At 38.8% G+C, this 24958-nt stretch overlaps 1 protein-coding gene across 17 annotated transcripts in view; it reads left to right on the forward strand.

Annotated features, from left to right (window-relative positions):
• LOC102303751 (ELKS/Rab6-interacting/CAST family member 1) overlaps positions 1-24958 on the forward strand; it is a 146071-nt gene that overhangs the window by 47444 nt on the left and 73669 nt on the right. For 7 of the 17 annotated variants that reach the window (XR_006054639.1, XR_001336473.2, XM_042222969.1 and 4 more), the window contains 5 exons: positions 2013-2153; positions 5077-5217; positions 7425-7618; positions 8247-8357; positions 13748-13759. Coding sequence is in view for 13 of the 17 variants with exons in the window: in XM_042222969.1 (XP_042078903.1) it covers positions 2013-2153; positions 5077-5217; positions 7425-7618; positions 8247-8357; positions 13748-13759 (599 nt within the window). In the remaining 4 variants the exon portion in view is untranslated. The remainder of the gene's footprint in view (positions 1-2012; positions 2154-5076; positions 5218-7424; positions 7619-8246; positions 8358-13747; positions 13760-24958) is intronic. The other 10 variants (XR_001336474.2, XM_042222973.1, XM_005927231.3 and 7 more) reach the window with 2 other exon arrangements.

Here is a 24958-nt window from a genome sequence, read left to right on the forward strand (position 1 = left end):
TTCACTCGCACGGCTTTCACAAGCTTTTTTCCCCTCTCATTTTCATTCTGCTGGCGCCTTTCATTTTTAGCTTTCTTCCTTTCTGCATCCATTTTTATCTCCTTGCCCTGCTTTCGTTTCTTCTTCTGCTTCTGAGATGAATTATGTTGCATTTTAACTTTCCAGTGCTTGAGTTTTATGCACAATATTACTCATGTTTGATGGTGTTTGCAGCTATATTCTGTATTTTTGTCTCTGTAAATGGTAGAAACAACCATGACTGAAATATTTGCATCCCTCATTCTGTTACCATAATTATTTTGAAGAATGTTGATGTTACAGTGGTATTCTTCACGAAAACCAATAAACCCAGAATTAATTAATTAATTAAAGTCTTGACTAAGGAAGACCCTCATTGGTTTGTCTTTACAAACTATTGAGTTTAACCATTAAAGTGCAAGGTGCAAAATATGAAAAAATAGAGGTGGTAGAGAATTAGATGGAAGAGAAATATAAGAGTGATTGTATAGTAACTATTTAATTCTTTAATTGCTTAATTCTTCATAGCATTGCGACAACATGGCGAAAATAATATTCCAGGATCACAGAGATTTGCCAGCTGGATGTCCGTGATGTGACTCTGAAGGCTATTTGAGTACAGCGAACTCATTGTCATGTTCAGGAAACCATACGAATGTCGTGGCAGAAATTGCGACTCATCAGACCAGGCACTGTTATAGCCTCAGTTGCCCGTTAGCTGACAGGAGAGGCACCCAGTGGGGTCTGCTGGTGCTGTAGCTTATCTGCTTCAAGGGTCGACGTGTTGCACATTTAGACATGCTGTTCTGCATACCTTGGTTGTAACAAGTGGTTTTATAAGTATCTGTTCCCTTCCCATAAGCTTGGGGTATTCTGGCCATTCTCCTCTGACCTCCAGGCATCAAAACGGCATTTTTATCCAGAGAAAGGTCACTCTATGGATATTTTCTCTTTTTCATACTATTTTCTATAATGATTGTGTGGCAAAATCCCAATAGATTAACAAGTGTTGAAACACACACTAGCCTGTCTGGCACCTGCAACCATGCCACATTCAAAGTCACTTAGATCACATGTCTTCCCCATTCTAATGCTTGGCTTGAATTTCAACAGGTAATTGTGACCATGTCTGTATATCTAAATATATTGTGCTGCTGCCATGTGATTATCTGATTAAGTTTTTGTGTTAATGAGCAGTTGAGCAGGTGTATCTAAGATCCAAGTGGCTGCTTAGTAACCATGATAATATTCAAGCTTTGAGGATTTCAATGAGATGCTGTTGTTGTGAAATTATAAAGATGCAATGCTTTTATAGTGTTACAGATGCATAAATGATAAAAAGGGTCATTCAACAGGTCAATGTTAGGCAATATGGTGAGATCATAGTATCTGATGTACATAAGAACATTCAAGATGTATCTGTGTGCCAGGTTTGATAGCTCAACTCCTGATAATATAGGATGAGAGTTAGAGATTGAATTTATTGCAGTAAGATTTAACACTATTTCTAAAGTCAACCTTAAACTAACCTTTAGCCAAAGTGCCACCGCTTTTATTTTGTACAAGTCAAATGAGGACCCATAATGCAGTGTGTGTTTAATAACACACACTGCAGCCCCAGTATACACTCTTTGCACTGCTTTTGCACGTGTGAACTTTTGTACTTTGACTTGAACGGGCCGCTACGTTCTTCTCAAGCTATAGAGATCGGTTATTGTATTTTAGTGGTTGTGAATTTTACATCTTCTGCCAAAACATATTATGGGCCTAAAATCGCTGTTGGCTGTTAGATCCTGTCAAAGCTGCCATGTACATAAAGTTTAATATGACTGTTATTAGTATAGAAACTTGATATTGAGTGACTGTGAATGACTGTTGGAGGGTATGAGGTGATTTTTTTTCCTCTCTTATTTTCCATCACTTCTTCTACCTCGACTACCTTCTTTCACTCCAATCTCCTTCCTTCTCTCTCCCTTTCTCTCTTTTCACTCCAGGAGCGAATCATCGAGCGGTTGAAGGAGCAGCGGGAAAGGGAGGAGCGGGAAAAGGGGGAGGAAGTGGAGACCATCAAGAAGGAGCTGAAAGAGCTGAGGGAGAAAGTCTCCCAGCTGCAGGCTGAACTGGCTGACCGTGAGGTAGAAGACACACTCAGGAATTTAAAAACACACGTCCATATTTGTGCTAAAAGTCAGAAAAACACATTCTCTCTCCTTCCTCACTGTGTTCCTGTCAAGAAAATGTGATTGATCTATCACTGTAGAGCAGACCTTGAATCCTCCCAGAGTTCTTTCGCTGAAGGACAACGATGAAACAGTCATGTTTCCCTGACAACAAAATCCAAGGCCCACAACCAAAAGAAACAATGATCAGAGCTGAATTTTTCTGCCTGTGACCTTTGTGATTTGTACAAAACACCTCAGCAGAGGCAAAGACAGAGAGATGCAGAGAATGACAAAGCATTCTCAGACTCTGTTTTCTCTTTATTCACCCTGCAGCACAACAGAATAAAAGTTACTATTAGCCAATTCATGAAGTTGAGATTAGAAGGGGACCTGTTATGCCGATTTTGAGCTCTATAAACCCACCTAGATCATTTAAGCAAAACTATTCCAAGGTGATGTCAGCTTGACATGAGTCTGAAGCATAACATTTATACATATTTTATATTAAGCTTATACATCAGACACGCAAGATCTACTTTAAGGAAAATAAATATTTTAACATAGATTTTCTGTTATGAAAGCCTATCGCAGTGTAACTGACGGTCCTGCTTTAAAGCCAAAAGGCAAGAAAGCAAATTAAGAAGTAACACAACTATCAGAAGGGACACCGTCAAAACTAAACTATTGTTTACTGCAGGATTTGCAGTAAGAGCAAATTTAACTATGTGCCTTAGTTATTTCACTAAGGCATATAAGGCTCTAATCCAGTGAGCGACTGGGGCCTTTCTGGGTAGACTTTGCATGTTCTCCCTGTAACTTTCTGGGTTTTCTCTCGGTACTTCGGCTTCCTCCCACAGTCCAGAGAAATGAATGTCAAGTTAATTGTTGATTCTGAATTGAACTTTAGAGAGCAATACATGTAGAAATGCAGTTTTCTATTGTAAAGGATTTTCTTCAATTTCAGTTCTGTTTTATTTAATGCAGAATCACAACAGGAGTCCCCTGAAGGCACTGTGTATTGTAACATAGCTACAATAATACAGAGAAAACCCCAACAATCAAATGACCCACTTTAAGCAAGCACTTGGCGACAGTAGGAAGGAAAAAAACCCTTTAAAGGGAAGAAACCAATAGCAAAACAAGACTCAGGGAGGAGCAGCCATCTGCAATGATGGGTTGATGAGATTTCCTTATGCATATATGGAAAACACAAGGTGGGAATATTCCAGTACAAAAACAGTGACGGCATCAGACATGACATTGATAAAGTTAGATGCAGCATGAAAATGAGGAGCTGGGGTTGAGGTGGGTTGCAAAGCTGCTTGCAGAGGGAGCAAGAATTGTAAGCAGGGTAAAGCAATCACATTTGGATGTGTAGAATGATATCGGCTGTGTCACAATTAGGCTGTGTGCAGGCAGGAATCGGACCCAAACGCAAACTCACGGGAAACAGGACTGAACTCAAAATACTTTATTGCTGACAGAAGTTAAAGGCGATACAAAATAATATAAAACTAAACTGGGAGATTCTAAAGGAACTGACTCACGAGGAAACACACGGCAGGACACACAGTCATGTGGGAGAACACAACACAGAACTGAGGGAGACGCGGACATAAATACGCAGATGGTTAATGAGGGAAGTGGGAGCACACGGGGAACACAGGTGACACTGATAATCGTAACGAGACACGGCAGGAGTAAACACAACAATGGCGTACACAGACGGGAGACTATCAGAGTAAAACAGGAAGTACACAGAGACGCAGACCAGAGAGGAAGAGAACACAGACATAGCGGACCAGGGAAAGCGTGAAATAAAACACAAGGAGGAGAAACGAGGCATGGGGACTCAGACACGTGGAGGGGGACACTGGGGGTAAAGACACGACGGCAAATCTAGTAAACTAAACTGAACAACCTAGGAACCATGGAATGAATAAAGAACAAAATACAAAAACATAAGACACCTAAGAACACTGGGTCAAAATGACCCAGGACCATGACAGGCTGGCTAGCATAGAGGTACTGTATTCTTGATATGAAGACTCCTATTGATCTTTTTCAACAAGAAATTGATTAGGTAAAGTTACCAAACTCGGACTGTTCCTTTAAATGGGCAGTTTTCTACTTGTTACTGTAAAAAGTTCTCTGTACCCTGTCTGACTGTACTGTATTCCTTAAACTAATTTTAGTGATTGTGGGGTCATAAAACCTGTCACAGTCCTATAATATAATTTCAGAAATACATGGGAAACTCTCAGAGAAAACAAGCATTCCTCTCTCTGCTGCTGAAGGCAGATGTGGGGTTTGTCTGACAACAGGAGTATATATGCGTACCTAAATATAATCAGAGCAAGGTTTCTTTGACCAAAGCCCAGTCAAACATGATGATCCGGAGTCTAGAGTTGTTATTGTCAGTCATGGGTAAAATTACATGTCTGACAGTCTCTCCTTCTGGTCTCATTGGTTTCTGTTTCACTGCGCCTACCAAAAGAGGAAATCCCAAGAAAAGAAAGAAAAAGAGAGACTTCACAGACAGACGGATTGAGCCTGAGAGTGCGAAAAGAGACAGGTCACAGGAAATGCAATGACAAACAGAGTGCATGACCGAAGGGTTTAAGAAGGGCTTGCAGATTATTATCACTTTAAATCTGTTTGTCTAATATCACATATTATGAATAAGAATTTCTTTCTGTAATATAATCAGAAGCACACAAATGTTTTTTCCCTACCTCATAATAATTATTTTTGCTAAATATAACATTATTGTTATAGGTTGGAAAAAATAAAAAAATTTAATTAATCCATTGTTGTTTTTTAATGGGTGTGAAGAATAAGCTAAGTAAGTAATAACTATTAAGGAGCTGTCTCCAATGTTTTTTCCTCCACCCAGACATCAGTGTTGGATCTCAAGGAGAAGGCTTCCTCTTTGGCCTCCTCGACTCTCAAGAAGGACAACAGGCTGAAAAGTTTGGAAATAAACCTGGAGCAGAAGAAAGAGGAGTGCATCAAGCTGGAGAACCAACTAAAGAAGGTTAACTGAAAAGGCTGTAAATATAAAGTAAATGGCAAATTATTCATAGAGCTATGAAAGCAAAAACGCTGATGCTTTCAAAGAGAGAGCGAGGGATTTTATGTCACCTGTTGTAGGCTGCATTTAGACAAAAGCAGGTGGAATTTTCTTGGCTCATTCCTGACGACTACAAGATTATCTACTGCATGAAACTCAGAGGTGAAAAGCTGTTTAGAGTAGCTACAGTTAAAGCATGGAAAACAGCAGAAAACTAAACCTAACCTCTCATTTCTTTTTGCGCCTTCCTAGGAAGGCAGAGAGTGTGTACGTGCACGTGTGTGTGTGCATATCACATACGTATTCTCTCCCACACAGCAGCCCAGAAAATGTTGTGTGTGTGACAGCTTGCTGACAGCCTTACAGTCACTTTCACAGACTGGTGAAGACAGCACACCATCACATGCCGAATGTGTATCCAGAGCTGTGCGTGTTTCTGGATGCATGTGTGTTGTTATATATGTGTGTGAGAGAAAAGGGGGAATGTGTGGTGTTTTACTCATCAGACTTGATTTCAGTCTCTTTCTTTTACTGTAACGCGGATGGAAAAATTGTGAATGTGACATTGTGTGCGTGATGTTTCTTTCTTCCTTTATTTGTCTTTCTCTGTCTCTGCTCCACCCAGATCTTCTCAAACATTTCCTCTCCACATAAAGACTTATGAAAACTGTTGTACACTTCCAAAACTAATAGGGTTTATGTATTGTAGGAGCAAGGCATTCGCACATACACACACACACATACTAAGTCCATCCCAAGAGCAACATTTACTTCTGGGAAATATACACAGCTGTTCTAACCTCTAAGCTGGTTATAACTTGTTGTATTTGTCTTTGTTTTTTTTCTTTCTTCTTCTCACATTTTCTGTGTCTTAAGTTTAGATGAACAGAGCAGAAGAAAGAAGAGAGCCACTAAAACTTAGATGCTTTTTAAATTTATTCACCTTTTCTCATCGTTCATGCTAATATTTACCAGAAACTTAGCTTGTGGTTTTGTCTTTTTTTTTTTAATGTTATATGTGTGCCAATTTGCGAGTGTGTGAAACACATATGCCTAATACTTTCATTTATATTATATTCTCCTCATCATCCCTTTCTCCTTACCATGGAGAAACAGATATTTCAGAGCAGTTAGGGCAGAGGGTGGTTTAAAAATATCGTCTGACATGGGTGTAAAAATGAAGAGACAATTCACCAAATCTAAGAAAGATGTCATCTAATAAACGTCTGTTTATTAGATGACATCTTTCTTAGATTTGGTGAGTTGTGTCAAACGTGGCATTCTTAAAAGTCATTACTTTAAATATTCACAGCTGAGACATTTAATTTGATACAAATATAAGCTTTTAGCATCGGAACCACACCTGTCTAGTCTTGAAAATCTTACAATTGAAAATCTAAAAATCTATAAAAGTTTATAAGAGGCCATCATAGATTTGTTAGAAAACATGTGGACCAAAAAATTAAAGTCCCCCAAACAATCAGCTAAAACTAGAATGAAGCCATTGCAATACAAATGGTTAATGAAAATTTATATTATGCCACAAAACCTGTGTTGTTTGTCCCCTGGCATCCCAGACGCCTGTTGGAAATGTTCAGAAGAAAACAGTATTGTCTTTCGCTGAGTATGAAACTGCTCAGAACTGAAGAAATACTGTTGTTCAGACTTTATCTGCTAAATTAAGGTGAAGGATGTGCACATACATCCAACACAGGTCTTCACATTTCTCGCTAGTAATAAACAGAATTTTTTTTTTGAGTTTTTTAGAGTGGAAAACATGGAAAAAAAACACTAGGAATATTTGGAAACAATTAGAGCCCTTTAAAAAAATGTGAAACATGCTTTGTACATAATACTGGGGTGTCTATTTCACCAGTTTGCTTTATATGCTACTGTAAATACAGTATCTAAAATCTGATATATACAAATCTTGTATCTTACCGCTAAAGCCTGATGTTTAGCGCTAAATGTCATTTTATTTAAGAGGAACACTTCCTCTAAAAATTTTCTAAAAGCATGCATCTTTTTGAAATCCATCCAGCTCACCCTCCACACATGTTGTTACTGGCACGTCCTTTTTTGGTTTGAGCTTATCGTTTCAATCGCGTGATGGTCACCTCATTTTGAAAGCTAACACTTGGTTTATTTTTAATAATTAAATCCTGTTCCAGGCTCAGAGTGCAGCGGCAGAGTCTCAGGCCAACGCTGAACTCTCTGAGCGGATCTCCAGCCTTGAGCAGGAAGTGACCCGGTGCAAAGAGGAGGCTGGGAAGGCCCAATCTGAGGTGGAACGGCTTCTCGAGATCCTCAGGGAGATGGAGAATGAAAAGAATGACAAGGAGAAAAAGATTCATGAACTAGAGAGGTAAGAAAGGATGATAAATATGGTAGATTAAACAATTATCGACACTGAGCAGTTTTCTTTTAATACTTGTGTATCTCTTTCCTTTAACCTAAATCAATGGATAAATTGTTTTTATTGGTGAAATGATTGTTTATCTAAGGCTCAGTCACACAGGCCTAGAGATCGGTCCCGATGGAAAAATTAGTATTCCTCCACTGGCTGTAAGGGGCTACTGGAGTTTGCTGGCCGTGACTGTGAAATCAGTTGCTAAAGCCTCATTCATTCATTCAGGGTGTCACTGACCTGTCTCTAGGTTGTGTGAAAGACTGTGTCTCAGATTCCACTTTACCACCCATTATTTTTATTTTCTGACTGAATCTGAAGCCGATAAGAGTCATTGGTGATCTTTCCTGTAAGACGAACTCAATAGTTGTCGCAGGCTCATTCCTCTCCCTCTTTTTCTTCCCATTTCCTCCTACCATTTTCTCCTTTATTTCTTGCACCCTAATTCATCTCTCCATCCATTCCCCTTCTTATTCCCATGTTTATACACAAATATGTGTATATTCACATTGGTTCGCATTGGTGTGAGTGCATTTATGGTTTTTTTTGTGTGTGTTTGCACTCATAACATCCCGTAACATCCCAGAAATCCTGCTGCCTCTCATCTGTGGCGTTCTCAGCAGTCGCGAAAACAGGCCCCTGCCCCGGCTGCCTCTCAGCAGCCAATGGGGGGGCTAGTATGGGACTACCTGGGCACGTGAGTGGCTGACAGCTCTGTCAGTCAGTTATTTGTCTGACCACTGCACGAAAGAAACTCACTTTGCTTGTCAGAAGAGCACTGTGATAATAACCCCCACCCATGTGGAAAAGGCTATGAAGCATTAGCCACAGGGCAAGAAGTTTGGATTTTAGATGAAAAACATGCAAAACAAATTCATAAATCTGGATTATTAGATAAAAAATAATGACTGACAGCATCTTACACATATACTTCATTCATCATAGGTTGCGTATAACACTGAAAAAGATCTTCTCTCGTCAGGTTTTCTTGTATTTGCCAACCCTTTCCACATGGGACAGAGCTGAGTATGTTCACTAATAATCACCATCAAAGAGTTGCGCCATTGGATCACTACTTGCTGAGTTTCTCTGTTATGGTGTACTTGTACTGTTCTCTCTCCCACGTCCAGAAATTGGAGCTAGTTGTACTCTTACATATCTAGGCATGAGCACAAAGTCTTAGTCGCCTGTTACTGCAGTATGACAAGCCAAACAGCTCCCCAAAGTTTGTAAAATGAGGGCACAGTTTGGCACCGAAGTTGCTGTACAGCACCGAAACTCTTTGAGCCTCTGTTCCTGTCAATGATGCAACTCTTTCATTTAGTGGCTCTGTTTTCTCGCTTCACTTTTGCTTCACTTTCAGCAGAGGATGCTTGACTTGCAGAGTTTACCACAATCGTTTTCTTTTTCAGACTCTTTTTCAGATGTTTCTATCCACTTTTCCACCTTGCTGTGCAATTTTGGATTAACCTTTCTCTCAACCTTTCTTGCCTGTGTACACCATGTCTACCTCATTAGCTATTCTTATTCTGCCTTTCCTTTCTGCTTATATCTGCTTATTTCTCTGCCTGTAGCTTCTGTCTGCCTGCATGCCTCCCTAACTCTGTGTTTACCTGAATACCTGTTTGATGTTGTGCCTCTGTGTCTGTTTAGCCCCAGTACGTAAAGAAATTATATTACGGACAGCAGTTTGATATTAGTGGTTTGAGTTTTTTAAGGGTGTGTTTGGTGCATTTTTAGTTGGTGCTGTTGAATAATGGAGAATGCATTGCTCTTGTGAAATTAGAGTTCATCTTCATTGGTTAAATGGGCCAGATGGTGTCTATAGCCCGCCTGTCTTCCTCTCTCTGTATGGCTTTTTATGCCTTTGATTTCTGAACTTTCTTATGCCATCTGTCAGCGCCTACTCGCTTGCTGTCTCTTGAATCTTTTACTTCAGTTTCTTTCTTGGACAGAATCTCCACCCATCCTAACTCTAGATTCGCCTCCTTTTCTCTGTCTGTGCATTTAGCGACGTGACTGCGAGATTTATGGTTGTTAATGATTTCAGGGAGATTCACTGCATCTCTCTTTGGCCAGTAGAAACACAGGACTATTAATAATTCAGCACCGAATAACTTCAAACATGTGTGTTTTAAGTGTGTCTGTGTGATGTTTAGTCTGCCAGTAGCCACAGATGCAGATTTACAGCAGTACTAAGTTTACAGACAACATTATACAGTAACTTTATAAGCAATTAAAATTGCAGATTGGTTTTATATGGAAAGATGTTTCATTATCCCAGTAGGGTACAATAAAATAAAAGCATCTTAAAAGTGATATTTAATATCTGGAGTTTGAAAACTGCTCTTTGGTAAGTGGAAAAGTGTTACATTTAGACTTAGAAAAGTGTCCTTTAATACAAAATTTTAAAGCAAGGCAAGGCAAGGCAAGTTTATTTGTATAGCACAATTCAACAACAAGGTGATTCAAAGTGCTTTACAGAAACATTAGAAACAAGAACAAATAAAAAACATGATTTAAAATTGATTAAAACAAGCAAATAAACTAACTAACTAATTAACAAACAAACAAAAAAACAAAAAAACAAACAAACAAACAAACAAACAAACAAAACAGTATATAAAATCAAAACAGATAAAATCAGAACAGTAGATAAAATCAGTAGTTAAATGTAAGTTTTGAAATTTAAGCTTAAAAGTGTGGATTTGGTGCTTTATTCAAATGCAGCTGAGAACAGGTGAGTATTCAACCTGGATTTAAATAAACTGAGTGTTTCAGCTGATCTGAGGCTTTCTGGGAGTTTGTTCCACATATATGGAGCATAAAAGCTGAATGCAGCTTCTCCGTGTCTGGTTCTGACTCTGGGAACTGATAAAAGACCGGATCCAGATGACCTGAGGGATCTGGAAGGTTCATACTGGGTCAGGAGGTCACCGATGTATTTTGGTCCTAAACCATTCAGAGCTTTATACACCAGCATCAGAACTTTAAAGTCTATCCTCTGACGGACAGGCAGCCAGTGTAAAGACCTCAGAGCTGGACTGATGTGGTCCACTTTTTTGGTCTTAGTGAGGACTCGAGCAGCAGAGTTCTGAATGAGCTGTAGTTGTCTGACTGATTTTTTAGGTAGACCTGTAAAGATGTTGTTACAGTAATCAAGCCTACTAAAGATGAATGCATGGACTAGTTTTTCCAGGTCCTGTTGAGACATCAGATCTTTTATCCTTGAAATATTCTTGAGGTGATAGTAAGCTGACTTTGTTATTGTCTTAATGTGTTTTTCTAAGTTTAGGTCTGCATCCATCACTACACCCAAATTTCTCGCCTGGTTTGTGGTTTTTAGGTGTATAGATTGAAGTTCTCTGGTGACCTGTAAGCGTTTTTCTTTGGCGCCAAAGACTATTACCTCAGTTTTGTTTTTGTTTAGTTGGAGAAAATTGTGGCACAACCAGTCATTGATTTCCTCAATGCATTTACCAAGAGCCTGTACAGGGCCTCGGTCTCCTGGTGACATTGTGATATATTTGTGTGTCATCTGCATAGCTGTGATAGTTTATTTTGTTGTTGTTTATAATCTGTGCCAGTGGGAGCATGTAGATGTTAAACAGAAGGGGTCCCAAGATGGAACCTTGGGGAACTCCACATGTGATACTTGTCTGCTCAGATGTGAAGTTACCTATTGATACAAAGTATACCTATTGATACAAAGTATTTCCTGTTTTCTAAGTATGTTTTGAACCAGTTTAGTACAGTTCCTGAAAGACCTGCCCAGTTACAAAATTTTAGATTAAGTATGAGTAAATTTAACTTGCTCTTAAAGTAATTGCTGTGAAGTGAAGTGTTGTACAGCAGTCATATCAGAGGATATGCAGTTCTTTGTACATCTTATCATGTAGCAGATTCATTTAGCTGTTAGGGGTGTGATGAGGGAAACTATCCATGGCTAATTTCAGTGATTAAGCCATACAATCTCTTTGATAAGCTGGTGCAACAGGCTTTGAGGTACATTTTCTGTAGGTTGGAGTGCACTGCTCCTTTACTGTTGGCAGTGTGTGGCACAGGTTTCCGCAAATTACTAGACATAGCTCAAAAAGGTATGTCAGGATATCCTTTTTTATTACTTTTGTTTCGATTAAATATCATGTGGATTGCAGTGATAGTGGTAGCGGATTTGCCTCTTAAAACGTTAATCCTTCGATTTCATATAAAATAGTTCCACTTGTCATTTCTAAAGTTGATTTTTTTCCGTCTTGGGACAGAGCTGCTTATGCTACCCTGCTCTGACGTCATCAAGTCAGATGGTGAATGCACCAACTGACTTGTTGCAGCGGTGCCATCCTATTATTGTACCACGCTCTAATTCAGCCAGCACTTTAGAATAACCAGTTCTTTTACAAATGTTTGTAAAAAAAGAGACTGCATGGCTAGTTGCTTTGTTTTTTGCACCAGAATTGAAAGAATAACATTTTTGTCTTTATAGTCTACTTTTCGAAATTTGACTGGAGAAGTCTGATAACTGCCATGTTAAGGATTATTATGATGTTTCTGGTTATGGCTGCTTATATCTGATAGGACATAAATCATTGAAGTTGAAGGATAGTATTGACCATTTAGGTCAAGATACTAGTGAGCTGTTTTAGCATAGCTGCTGGTCTAAACAGATAGATGGTTAAAATTAGCTTGCAGTCCCTGCTTGAGATAGCAACCTTATGTTCTGTAACAAGGCTTTTGTGAAACACAAGCGATGACCTTGTAACCTTATATGTACAAATGCTGATTTTATCCTCAAGCTGCCTAAGCCTGCTGTGAATTATACGACTTTGTCTGGAGCTAACAGGTATGTCAGAGGAGAATACATTTGCCACAGGCCAACTCTTAGCTTGGCACCGGGGCTAACCTTGGGCTACAAGTGAGCAGCGGGAGCATTACTAATGAAAAGATCAGATGTGGGTTAAACAAGGGTAAGAATCAAGCCTCTCTGTTTCCCCTGTAGTGTAAATCCAGCTGCAATGGCACCAGGTTATTTATTTCAGTAACAAGGACAGTAATTGGAGCAGACTGAGTGACTTCACACTGAGGGGAAATGGGGCTGAAAATCTGCCCTGATGGCCAAAATAAAGGATTTGGATGGAAGAGTGGAAAACGTAGAGAGGACAGAAAAAGGAAAGGGAAAGAAACGTGGTGGAAGAAGAAAAACAACGAGAAAGAACAGAATAACGAGAGGAGACGTACAGAGAAGGGAAAGAACGGGCTGCGTCGCAGGGAGAGGGAAACAGAAAACAGAACTCACGGAAAAGACAGAAATGGGAAAAGGATAAGAGAGAAATATGAGAAAACGGGAGGAGGTTTGGCGAGAAGTAGAGTGTAGACCTGAGTAGTGAGAAATTAGAGAAGTTTATTGTTATATTCCTCAGTAATGGACAATTTGTCTCTGGCATGCTCAGTCAAAGTTCAGTTATGAGGAGTTATTGCATGGAAAACGTTTTGGGTATGCCAGTTTAGGAAATGAATTTTCTTTAAGATTTCATGTCTTAATGATTGCATGCTGGTTACCCTTTGCTTGAGATTTTGCAAATCCACAACCGGTGAACTGTTTAAGTGGCCCCAGTGGGAAGCAAAAGAAGTCATCCACAAAATCTGAACCATTGAAGAAATATTTCATAGAGAGCTTGCCCTCAGCTTCTGCTTTGATTGGCTAATTGCTCACTTTCCATGGTTTGTCATTGTGCCCTTAAATGTTTGTAGGGGTCATTTGAGTTGAGCGGGCCTCTCATAGCCCTCAGTGTTGTACTGAAAGGAGAAAAGCCTGAGTCTAACCTGTTTTTATGAGACTGTCTGCCTGCCTAACTGTTTGCTTGGTCATGCCTGTCTTCTTGTCTTAGTGTCCGCCTACTGTCTCTCTTTGGGTAATTATGTCTCTCGGTCTGTTCTTTTGTCTCTTATGTCTTTCCTGTGCTTTGAAGATTGATCAAGCTGGCTAACCTAGCTCTCAACTCCTGTTTCCCCTCTCACCTTTCCCTCTCCTTCTCTCTCTTTCCCTTTCTTTTAACTTTCCAATGGAACGTTGTCTCCCGCTCTACTCAGTCTTGCCTCAAGGTTAGTACAGCATGCCTATTTTTCTTCCTTCGTCATTCTCCCTGTATTTCTCTCATCTCTCTCCTTTATTGTCATACTGCGTGTCCTTGCATCAAGACACTTACTTCACTCTGTCATAAACTCTGATTTTAATAATTCTCATCATATCTGTCTGTCTTTGAAGGAGGCACCTTGACTTTCACTTCACTCTTGCTGTCACATTGGTGCCGCTTTGAAGAGGAAACATTGTTTCTTCCTTTCACTTTCCATTATAACACCCTGCCAGAGTCTTCACCACACTAGCAGTTAAACTTTGATACCAGAGCTTCATTTAATAACTTCAGATTTGAGGCTACCACAGCAAACGAGCAAAATGTATCTCCATAATTAACTTGGACAGCTGTGAACTTTTGCTCAGAGGTCTTTTTATCTCTGTTGGATTTCTGTCTGTGTGGCTCTTCTAAAGAAATTACTCCACTTTTCACATGTTCTTGACACCACTACTGAAAGTCTTAAAACTTGCCTCTAATAAGTATCACACATATAATGATAAAGAACTTAAACACTGAAACGTATAAATGTTTAACTGAAACTAAAAGATTTTAAACCGTAAAAAGTAAATGGAAGTAAGCAAGTGAAACACATTGACTCTTTTTTTTAATCCATTCTGCTGTCGTGCTTGGGATCATTGTGCTTTTGCATGATCGAGTTTCAGCAAAGCTTTAGATAGATGTCCTCAAATTAGCCTCAAAACACTTTGGCATACAGAGGAGTTTATGTCTGGACTGGACAATGACTGGACAGTGTCATGAAATGCTTACCCTCTTAATTCCTATGCACACACTAAGGATGTACTTAGCTATTTACAGGAGAACAGAGGCCTTTGAAAACTTTCTTTTTTACGTGACTATTCATGGGGATCGTTTATCCAGCACTGACATTAACTGGGTCAGAGAAATAGAGATTTCCACATTGGTGCTTTTTTCTCCAGAATCAAGCATAGACCATACAATAGTAGCTCTCCTAAATGCTACATTTGCTACTAGGACTGTGCGATATGACCAAAATCTCATATCCCGATATAAGAATTCTATCGTCCGATAACGATATAAATCACAAAAACGTAACATTTTCTGTAAATTCTGTGAATCTCGGGCAGCTCGACTTGCGTGAGGTGTTTCCAGCTGGGCGTCGTGTACCTGGAGTCGAGTGTTTTAACCGATGCATGAAACTATACATTTTTAGACATAAGTTGTAACAGCCGCCGTTTTCTTTGTGAGTATTTATTACACGGCGTGCTGCGGAGAAAAGCCTGTTCTAACGTTTGAGACTAAGGTTTATTTTTTAGCACCTGGCGGCTCTTTTTTACTTCTCATGCGTAAATAATCTGCTCTTTCACGTGATTCAGTTTATTTTGAAAAGTCTCAACAGGATCTTGAGCTTTATTTTGAAAGGTTTATGTGGAACATAAACAAGCGGACACGCGATGGTGTTACCGTCATTGTTGCAAACGACAACGCATAAAAACAGCGCTTGTCCGTCCGTAGTGTGGTTATATAAAATATAAGAGAAAGAGAGAACTTTAAGAAATGAATATAGCCACTACAGTGACCATCAAAACGATGAAAAAATATTGCCATAAACAGTTTATTTTGCGACACCACGAAACAAACGATAGCGTAAAATGAAACGATAGACGTTTTTATATCGTCATCCGATATATATCATTATATCAAACAGCCCTATTTGCTACCCATACATGATAAGAATGGTAATTGGACCAATATTTATATTGTGCTTTCCTGCTGTTATTTCACCTATTCGCACTCACATGCTTGAATTCGGTGTTTTAATCTATTCACTTTTAGTACATTTTTAACTGTTAAGAAAGCACTTCAATAGGATGCATTGTGAGCAGTTTAGGGAAACGTCAGGTGAACTGGAGGAGCAGAGACTGAACCACCTTTAAATGACAGAGAACCTGCTCTACCTTCCTTCCTCAGTCTCTGTGTACAACTCTCAATTCTCGTTCAACACAACAAAAAGAAGGAAGGCACCACCTTGTGGCACTATAACCGACTGAACTTTACCGAGGAGAATCATCAAAGAGACAGTCCTTTGAAAAAGCAAAACAATAAAAAAAAAAGTAATGCAAAAATTGGCCAATTAAAATCAACTGCTGAGGGATTTGACTGGCATATGCATCCAGTCCTACAAGCAATACTGGGGTTTGGCAGGTGACTGGCTTAAACAAATACATGGAAAATGACCCGGTCTAACACGCATCTTTTTGATTTTCCAAAACATTTAACTATCCAATTTAGAGTTTCATTGTCCAAACTTTCCAAACTTGTTTAACTTTTAAATATTCCTGTCCCCACTCAAGACGTCATAATGTAATGAGATTCCAGCATGCAGAAACCAAAATCCTGAATTCGCCTTTTTTTTTGTAAACCGACATATCAAAGTCATATTGAGATTTGTCCGACATACGCATTGTGATCAACCACATAATAACCACTTCTTCCTTCTGTTTCCTGCATAAATCTGGTGGTCTGTTTTGTGTGCTCAGCTCTGCTGTTAAGGTCTCCCCAGTACCAGCACTTTCTTTGCTCTTTCTTTCTTTTTCAACTTCTAGAGCCACTGTTCCCCCTGCCGACTTGTCAGCTTTTTCATTGCTGTTATTTTGTTTTTTTGTGATCCAACTCTTCAGGGGGAGAAAAAACAAAAACAAAAGAAAAGACAGTACTGCCTTGGTGTCTGGTAGGCGACAGAAGACATCTTTTCGTCTTCTGTCCTTTTTTGTGCTTTTTTGTTTTGTTTTTTTTCCACATATTGCCTTTTTTATTTTTTTTTTCACGGGTTGTTTTCATGTGGAGCTAAGGAACTCCTCATCCACTGCCAAATGTCTGACATCAAGGTTTGTGGAGCTTAAAAAGGAATTTCTTTGGTCTGTGTGTTTGTGTGTGTATCTGTTTGAGGTCCTGAGCATTGAGGTGGTGCAGGGATTTGTCAGCTAATGGCTGACAACGCGCAGACACACACACGCACACTATCACAGACCATGCACATTTTCTTCTTTTGTTGCTGTTGTTGTTTTCTCTTTCACACACATGCACATACGCATACACACAGAAGTAGGAATTTGCCTGCTAATAGGTGACAGCGATACCGTAGGGATTGCTGCTGCGAGTTATCTAATAAAAACCCCTGCAGTCACATTGAAGCCCAATCTATAACAAAATCTGTGAATTAAAAAAAAGAAAGAATTCACAAATCTGATTTTTAACTACCACTTAAATAATCCGAACTGGTCTAAGTGACTAAAAAATATTTATTTTAATAGAATATATGGGGAGAGGTACGGTTCAGTAGCACATTGTGTTGCAAGTTTAGCCGTTTAGGAGGCAGCTGATCTTTAAAAAAAAACCCTCTTCTTCAAAAATCCCCCATCTTAAAATTGCTATTCTGATTAAAATAGTAAAGAAAAAACGAGACCAAAGAATAGCTAAAATAGCCAAAAAGACAAAAAACTGTATAATGCAATGGTGTCTACATGTCTCTCCACAGAACAGAGCAAACTGTGAAATCCTAGTAGAGAAGTAGGAGAACTCAGTGTGCAACTGTAAATACATCCTAGTGTCTAGTTTAAAAAAAATACAGGTACTTGATCACCTACACATTACACCTTACCAGGAGCTGCTCAGTTATGGAAGTCCATGCCATGAAGTTCCCAGGGTGCAGTTTTCGTGCAGATGTTAATCCCCGAGGTGGTTTATTGTGTCAGCAGACCACTGGCAACTTTTAGACATGGTGCGCCTCACCAACCGTGCTCTGTGACTTTACGTGGTCTGCCACTTTGTGGCTGAGTTACTAAATGCTTCCACTTTTCAATAATACCGCTTACGGTTCAAACAGTTGGAATATCTAGGAGGAAAGACATTTTCCAGTCAGAATTTCCTATCCACTCATTCCGTCAGAAATGTTTGTAAAGGCAGACTGCTGTGGCCCGATATCTTTGTCCTATAGTGAAACTCCTCAGGTGGATGTGAGGATAGTACCTGTCATTATAAGGTACTCATAAGATAAAGATTGTCTTACGTCATTCACAAGTATGTATAGTATAGTATGAAATCTTGCATTTTGGCTTTTTTTTAAATGGAGGCACCATCACTCAACCCAAACCAAATCCGTCTCTAATCAACACAAAGGCTTTCGGCTGTGTTTTTCAGCTGGATCAATGAGCTTTTTCAATCACTTAGCTTATCAACACAACATTTAACAACAGAACAAATTTAGCTAAAAATGGCCGCTTTCATTGATGCTCCGCTTGTAATCAATCAATATTTATGAATAATTACATTGTTCAATTAATTGTTTATTGTCATTTAAATTTTGTTTAAGAGCTTGTTTGTTTAAGAATCACAAGCCTATAGTACAGTTAACAGTAGATACTCAGGTAGCACTTTATAATAATGTCATACTTTTAAGCAATAGTAATGTAAAATATTGTCAACTATTTTATTCATCATTTATATATCATTACTCCTCCTTAGTATGCCATTTATAAATACTGATGTTTATCCACCCATCCATTACACCATGTACAGCTAACACTGCTACTACATCACAACTAATAGTAATTATAATCGTAGTCATAGTAAAATATCTCTATTTATAAATGGCATACTAAGGAGGCTTAATGTGACATAAATGATGAATTTTTCACTAGTGAGACATTATCATAAAGTGCTACCGATACTCAGTGTAATGTATGTTTTTCCTCATACTGTGCTTTGTAAGGTTGTTTTAGAAAAGGAATGCAACTCTATTTCCCTTCCCTGTATGGTTATGTTTTATGCACCGAGTTAAAAGCACCGTTAAGATACAGAGCTAAATGTGAGTCGACTCATCTATAATAAAATCTCAGTTTGGATCAGTTAAGTTCATCAAAAGATGAATATGAAACTTAGAAACAGAGCGTCAGTATTTAATTCCGGGACCTCACGGTTCACCATGTTAAACAAAGACACTGCCAAGATCAACTCTGGCTCTCTGTCACATGCTTACACTGTTACTATTACCAAAACACTTTGGTTTAGATATACCCTTTAAATATGATTTATCTTCATAAGGACAGATGCGATTTCTTTCTGTTTGTATCACAGTGTTTTTACAGTTAGTTTCCAGTAACTCACACTGTGAAGGTTTGTAGACACATGCACACGGGTCTTAGCTGCCTTTACTCCTTATTTACTTCACAAATTTACTTACCCTCTACCTGAGGGATTTTCTAGAGTTGTTTCTCAAGTCATAAAATAACTACCTCCTTCTTTATTCCTCCAAAATGTTTTTCTGCCACATCGACAGCAGGAAAGACTCAACTATTATGTTTTTGCTGTTTTTTCTTCTTCTTTTCTGTATTTTATAGTTTTTATGGGCTCAGTGAAGCAGACCAATCTTTCCTGTATTTTCAAAGGAAATACTGAATTCCAAATACTTAAAAGGAAATCCTTGATGTTAATGTTGGGCGAACTATGTGCAGTAAACATACATGAGGCCCGCGAGCATTTCTGATCAAATATTTATACAGGACTCCAAATGTAATATTAATACTACCTTAATGTGGGTCCCTGAATATCAGCAACATGCTAATGAGGGAGGTTGAAAAGTTTTTCTTTTTTTTAAGGGTTTGAGGTTTACTGAAGTTTGTGAGATTGTCTGTGTGCATGTGTGTTTTCCTTTTTCCTGCTAATTATCACCAATATTCAGTATATGATTTTTGTACAACTCTAAGGTTTAATGAAGGCTTGACTGCGTTGTACATTTGTGTTTATATGATTAGATGTGTGTGCGTGTGTATGGTCAGTGCTTGGGGATATTTTGGGTGGGGGTTGGAAGAATTAGGGAAGTTCAAAATCCTGTCAACAAGTATATCAGTGTGTGTGTATAAATGTTAACACATAATATCTATTTACCTTGTGTGTCATCGTGTTTGTTTACGTGCATTTATGTGGGAATGTTGGAAAATGGGTGCTTGTTGTTGTGTTACGCGATGCTGCGCTCACAGCTCTGTATGTACACAACTGCTTGTGGGTGCTTCAAATATTTGTGTGTGGTCCGAGCCGGAGATTTGATCTAATACAAAGCAGGTTGTGTTTGGAACACGACCCCGTGTGTAACTGCGTATGTGCGTATTTTGTGTGTGTGCGGACGTGGTTTCACTGCACATTTGTATGTCGTGTTTACAGCGCTGTGGGTAGTGAGCTCTCCTGTGATTCCGCCTCCTCCTCCTTCAGCGGTTTGCAGCAGTTGTTGAAAATGATTTCAGAGGGAGGGAAAAGGAAGTATTTTACATATTAAAACAACTTGGAATGGCACTGAGCCTCCGCTGAGCCGAGGCAGAAAGTTCACCGAGCAACGAGTGAAGTGTTCTGCTTTTTACTTAAACGTGTAAAATGCAAACTACAGTTTTTTAGTACATTCATATTACCCCCGGTTTGTTATTCAATACAGAGAGAGGAGAAATATAAAGAAAGAAATGACTTGACACATTTTTGTTAGATATATATATACACTGGCCACTTCAATAGATACACCTTGTTTGAACTGCCTTTTGCCGTCCTTGATTTTTCATGGCATAGATTCAATAAGCTGCTGACAACATTCCCCAGAGATTTTGTTTTATACTAACGTGACAGCATCACACAGTTGCTGCACATTTGTCAGCAGCACATACATGATGGTAATCTCCCAATCCATCATATCCTAAAGGTCTTCTGTTAGATTGAGATCTGATGACAGTGGAAGCCATTTGATTCTATCAACTGTATTCCCGTTTATGGTGCCTTTACCTTTAACTAACCTACCAGATAAAAGATCTACTGTACTGTGTCTGTTTTGTTTTTTTTGTTTTGTTTTGTTTTAATGAACTACAGATTATTCAGTCAAGATTGACAGTAACTATTAGTTCCAGGCATAACTTATTTTGTTACTTTGTCTTGTCTGATAAAGAGGTTTTCAGCTGTTCTCTTATTCACAAAGGGGTCACCACAGCAGGTAGCTCCACATGGTTGATTTGGCAGATTTTTATGCTCCTGACACAACCCCAAAGACATTTGATCTTTATAAATTACATCTAAAACCATTTAGAGGGACTATAACATACAGGTGCAGCATACTTGTGAGGATGAATTTCATATTAAGTATGATTTATATTCACATGATAATCATTATAGCATAAAAGCTTGTTTTGGCTCCTTCAAGGAGTTTAGAAAGAAAGGAAAGCACTAGATATGGAAATGACAAAAGAGGGAGATTCAAGAGCTAGGGAGAGGAAGAGAATATAGAAATGGTCTATGGTCTGATGAAAGCATTTTATCCAAAGGAAAAAGTTATGTTGCATTTGGAAAGGAACCCCGAAAGGAAAGAGAAGCGGTACATTTGTTCTCCAACATTGGCTCAGTGCAAATAAATAATTGCTTTGCATGCATGTAATTATAATGCGACATGCAAAATATTGGCACGTAAGTGGGAGGAAATGGATTTTGCAAGCAAGAAAATTTCAATGAGAGAGGAGAAGAGGAGGAGGAGGATGAAGTTGGTACGGTTTGATGTGAATGTGTGATAGTTACAAATGCAAATGACCTACATGCTAAAAAGCAAGCAAAGCAAGTGCTTAGCATTAAAAATAAGTGAAAAGACAGGGGACCGAGTGTTGAGTCATTAGGAAACACCAAAAAAATAAAAGTCTATTTCCACATGCGCGTACTCTCACATATGTACAGTAAATGCAGCATGAAGGTCAGAAACCTCAGAAAGCTTCCTGGAAATCCTCCAATAGGAACATTCCTGCCTGTTTATGACCTGTTACACACACATGGGCGTATAGCACAAAAAAATCATTCCCAAACATATTCATACAACTTTACCTCCCAATCATGGTGCAAAGTTAAAGGAAAAACATAGATAATGCATGCTTACTACATCTGCCTTCTGTTTAATATTTGAACCCCTAAACGCACATGAGGCACACATGCATGCTCTTTAACATACACGCACATCTTAGCACACTAATGGTTATTCAGTGAGTGCTAAACAGCCAGGTGCAGCAGCATAATGTTGGCTCTATCATTAGATTTAGTCTTTTTTATTACAACTTTACAAATTTCTCTGGACAGTTTGGAATCAGGCCTCCTGGACCTTTTAGCAAACACATAGAGGATTTTATAATACCTTCTACTGCCAATAACATTTCTCAGCCTTTCTGGCAATGATATTTGATGGATTGCTCTCATTATTTTTAGCTAGTTTAAATTAGAATAGCAGCTAGTTTGTAGCTTAAAGAGACATGAAAGATGAGAACGATGAAGGAAAGGTTGCAATTGAATGCAGACTATAATGTGTGTACTACTCTATATGTAAACAAATAAACCTGAACTCATTAATTCAGACAGATGTTTCTAACTAAAGTAAACTGTGGGATCGCAGCAGTGCAGATGTGCAGAGTTAAGCTTGGAGATTTGTGGTGCACAGACTAAGGTCAAAGGTCATGTGAACCTGTTTACACCTTCGGAAACAAAGTATGCAGTTTACGGCTGGTAAAAAGGATTTACAATGAGAGCAAACGTTCTGGATTCCCCTCACTGGAGGTCTTTTTTACTGGCAGCTGCAGCCACAGATATGACGATTTATCTACAAGCCTGTAAAAACTTAGAACAGGAACACACACATATGCATAAACATTTGTACAGTGAAGGCACGCCTACTGTGCAAAATGTAAACATAAAAATGAGTCAAGGACATATATAGTATGAGAACAATGACTTTTATTGAGTTTGATCGCCTTCTTTTGTGCTGGTCAGCGCTTTAGTTTTGTCTTTGTTGGACGTGTGCTGGTTTCATGGAAATGTCAGTGTGTATGCGCTGGCAAATCTATGCTTACACATTCACCCTTCTTGTTTGACTTATCTTTCATCTATGTCATGATTCAGTAGACCTTGTTAAACCTTACTGGCATTAGCTTGAGTTACTCCACATCTGTGTATGTCTGCAGCATGAAAGGTATGAAAGGTCCAGATCAAGTCAAGCTGGTGTGATAGCCGATAGTTCTGTGACACAGTCACAAAGGCTTGCAGAAAGCTTAAACAGGGATTAAACTCTTCGAACCATTCTTCTCCCAGGAGGAATTACTCTCTGCTGTTTCTCCGTCTTTCACTATCGCTCTGTCTCCTTTCATTTCCCAGATGATGATTTAGACTCTGCTTCCCGACACACGGTAATCCCTCTGTGAAAAGACCCCCGTGCTTCCCACCGTGCAGAAATCAAAAATGTCATCTTGTCATTGATTCATAGCTTTTCATTGAATTTCTTTACTGATCTGATCTGTTATAGAAGCCCAAGGGAATTTTATTACTACATTGTACTGCAAAGAATCGCACAGTCTTACCGTATCACCCAGACTTCTTGCCTTTAACTGTAAACACCGGCATATTCAGGCTGTCTGTATACATGTGGGTATGATCTGGCTGAGAGAGTTTTTAAGATCTGTTGAAGTACAAAGCTGGAATTTCGTACTTTTGCCTTTTTGCACCTGTTTTGAAATGACATAATTCTAAACAGCAATTTCTCAGTGTGATGCCATGAAGCTTTTCTAATTTGGGCTTTGGGTTTGTAACGACGTATGGTCAGTAATGCTACACATTTCAGCAAAGTATGTTTTAGGTAGTTTTTATTTTAAATGGTAAATGGCCTGCATTTGTATAGCGCTTTTCTAGTCCCTAAGGACCCCAAAGCGCTTTACACTACATTCAGTCATTCACCCATTCACACACACATTCACACACTGGCGATGGCATTTTAGGGGAATTAGTGCAAAAGGATGGTCTTGAACTTGTGGATATTCAACTTACATTATCAGGATCTTAGAGACAGGTAAAGAAGTTCTTATGATTTACTACAGCCAAGCCACATTTCTGATTTTTTGTAATATCACTTAGATTTTACATTTTATTTGGACATGCTCTGGAAACTAAAGAAGCAAGCTAGCAGAACTACAGTTACACACTTGCATAAGGTTAGCTAGCTGCTATCACTAACTTTGATATGGGTGAGCACTCACTGTAGTGATCAACTGAAGCTAAGGTGGCAATAATCCTCTCTGCCTCAAGTCTTGTGACTCCCGTGTTCAGACATGTTTTTCTTAACCATGGAAATAATTGTGTCATCTCCCTCCACGGAGGAGGTTATTTGTTTTGGCAGTGTTTGCGTGCGTGTCATTTTGTCTAAAAATACGATAGTTTGCAAAGTTTTGAATGAATTCTGAGAGGACTGCTCTCACGTTAAAATTCCATCTGCCTTTCTTTCAAATTGACCCCACAATGTCAATCTTTAAAGAAAGAGAGAGAAATGGCTGCCTACTGTAGTCAGTTAGAGAACTGTTGTTGATAATATGATATAATAAGCTCAAGTTATTAATTACAAATAGATACTTATTATTCATTATCTATTTCTACATAATATTCCTGTAATCAAAATAAACTTGTCATGCAGCCCTTTGCTGGTTGTTACTACACTGCAAACATCTTAAAGGACATTTAAAAAGAATAAAGAAAACAAAGTGATATACAAATATACAAAATACAATACTACTCACTTAAAAGTAAATATGGAGTTTTGTGCTCTTGAAGAGCTTCTTGTTGATTTGTCATGAAATACTAAGAACAGGCCTCATCTGACCATGAAAAGCTTGTCAGTCAATTGTCCAATTATTTTAGAGCCTCTGAAAATGGGGCACTATGGATAAAAATGCCTCCATCCATCCATCCATCCATTTGCTTCCGCTTATCCTTTTCAGGGTCGTGGGGCGCGCTGGAGCCTATCCCAGCTGTCATAGGGCGAGAGGCAGGGTACACCCTTGACAGGTCGCCAGTCTGTCACAGGGCTAACACATAAGGACAGACAACCATTCACACTCACATTCACACCTAGTGGCAATTTGGATTATCCAGTTAACCTATCCCCACAAGTCAGTATAATCAAAGACTTTAAAATTAATGTCATGCAAGCTAATTTTAAACTTCTTACATGCCACACTGTTCAAGTTTGAATGACTACATAATGATAGGACTAAGAAAGAGACGCTTTGTGTAAATTTCACCTCTAAATATAAACCGAAGCTCCTTCATGTCAAAGCATTGAATACCAGCTTGATTACTAGAC

Source organism: Haplochromis burtoni, unplaced genomic scaffold (genome assembly GCF_018398535.1).
Source record: "Haplochromis burtoni strain Fernald_Lab_line unplaced genomic scaffold, NCSU_Asbu1 Contig_98, whole genome shotgun sequence".
NCBI classification, from domain to species: Eukaryota; Metazoa; Chordata; class Actinopteri; order Cichliformes; family Cichlidae; genus Haplochromis; species Haplochromis burtoni.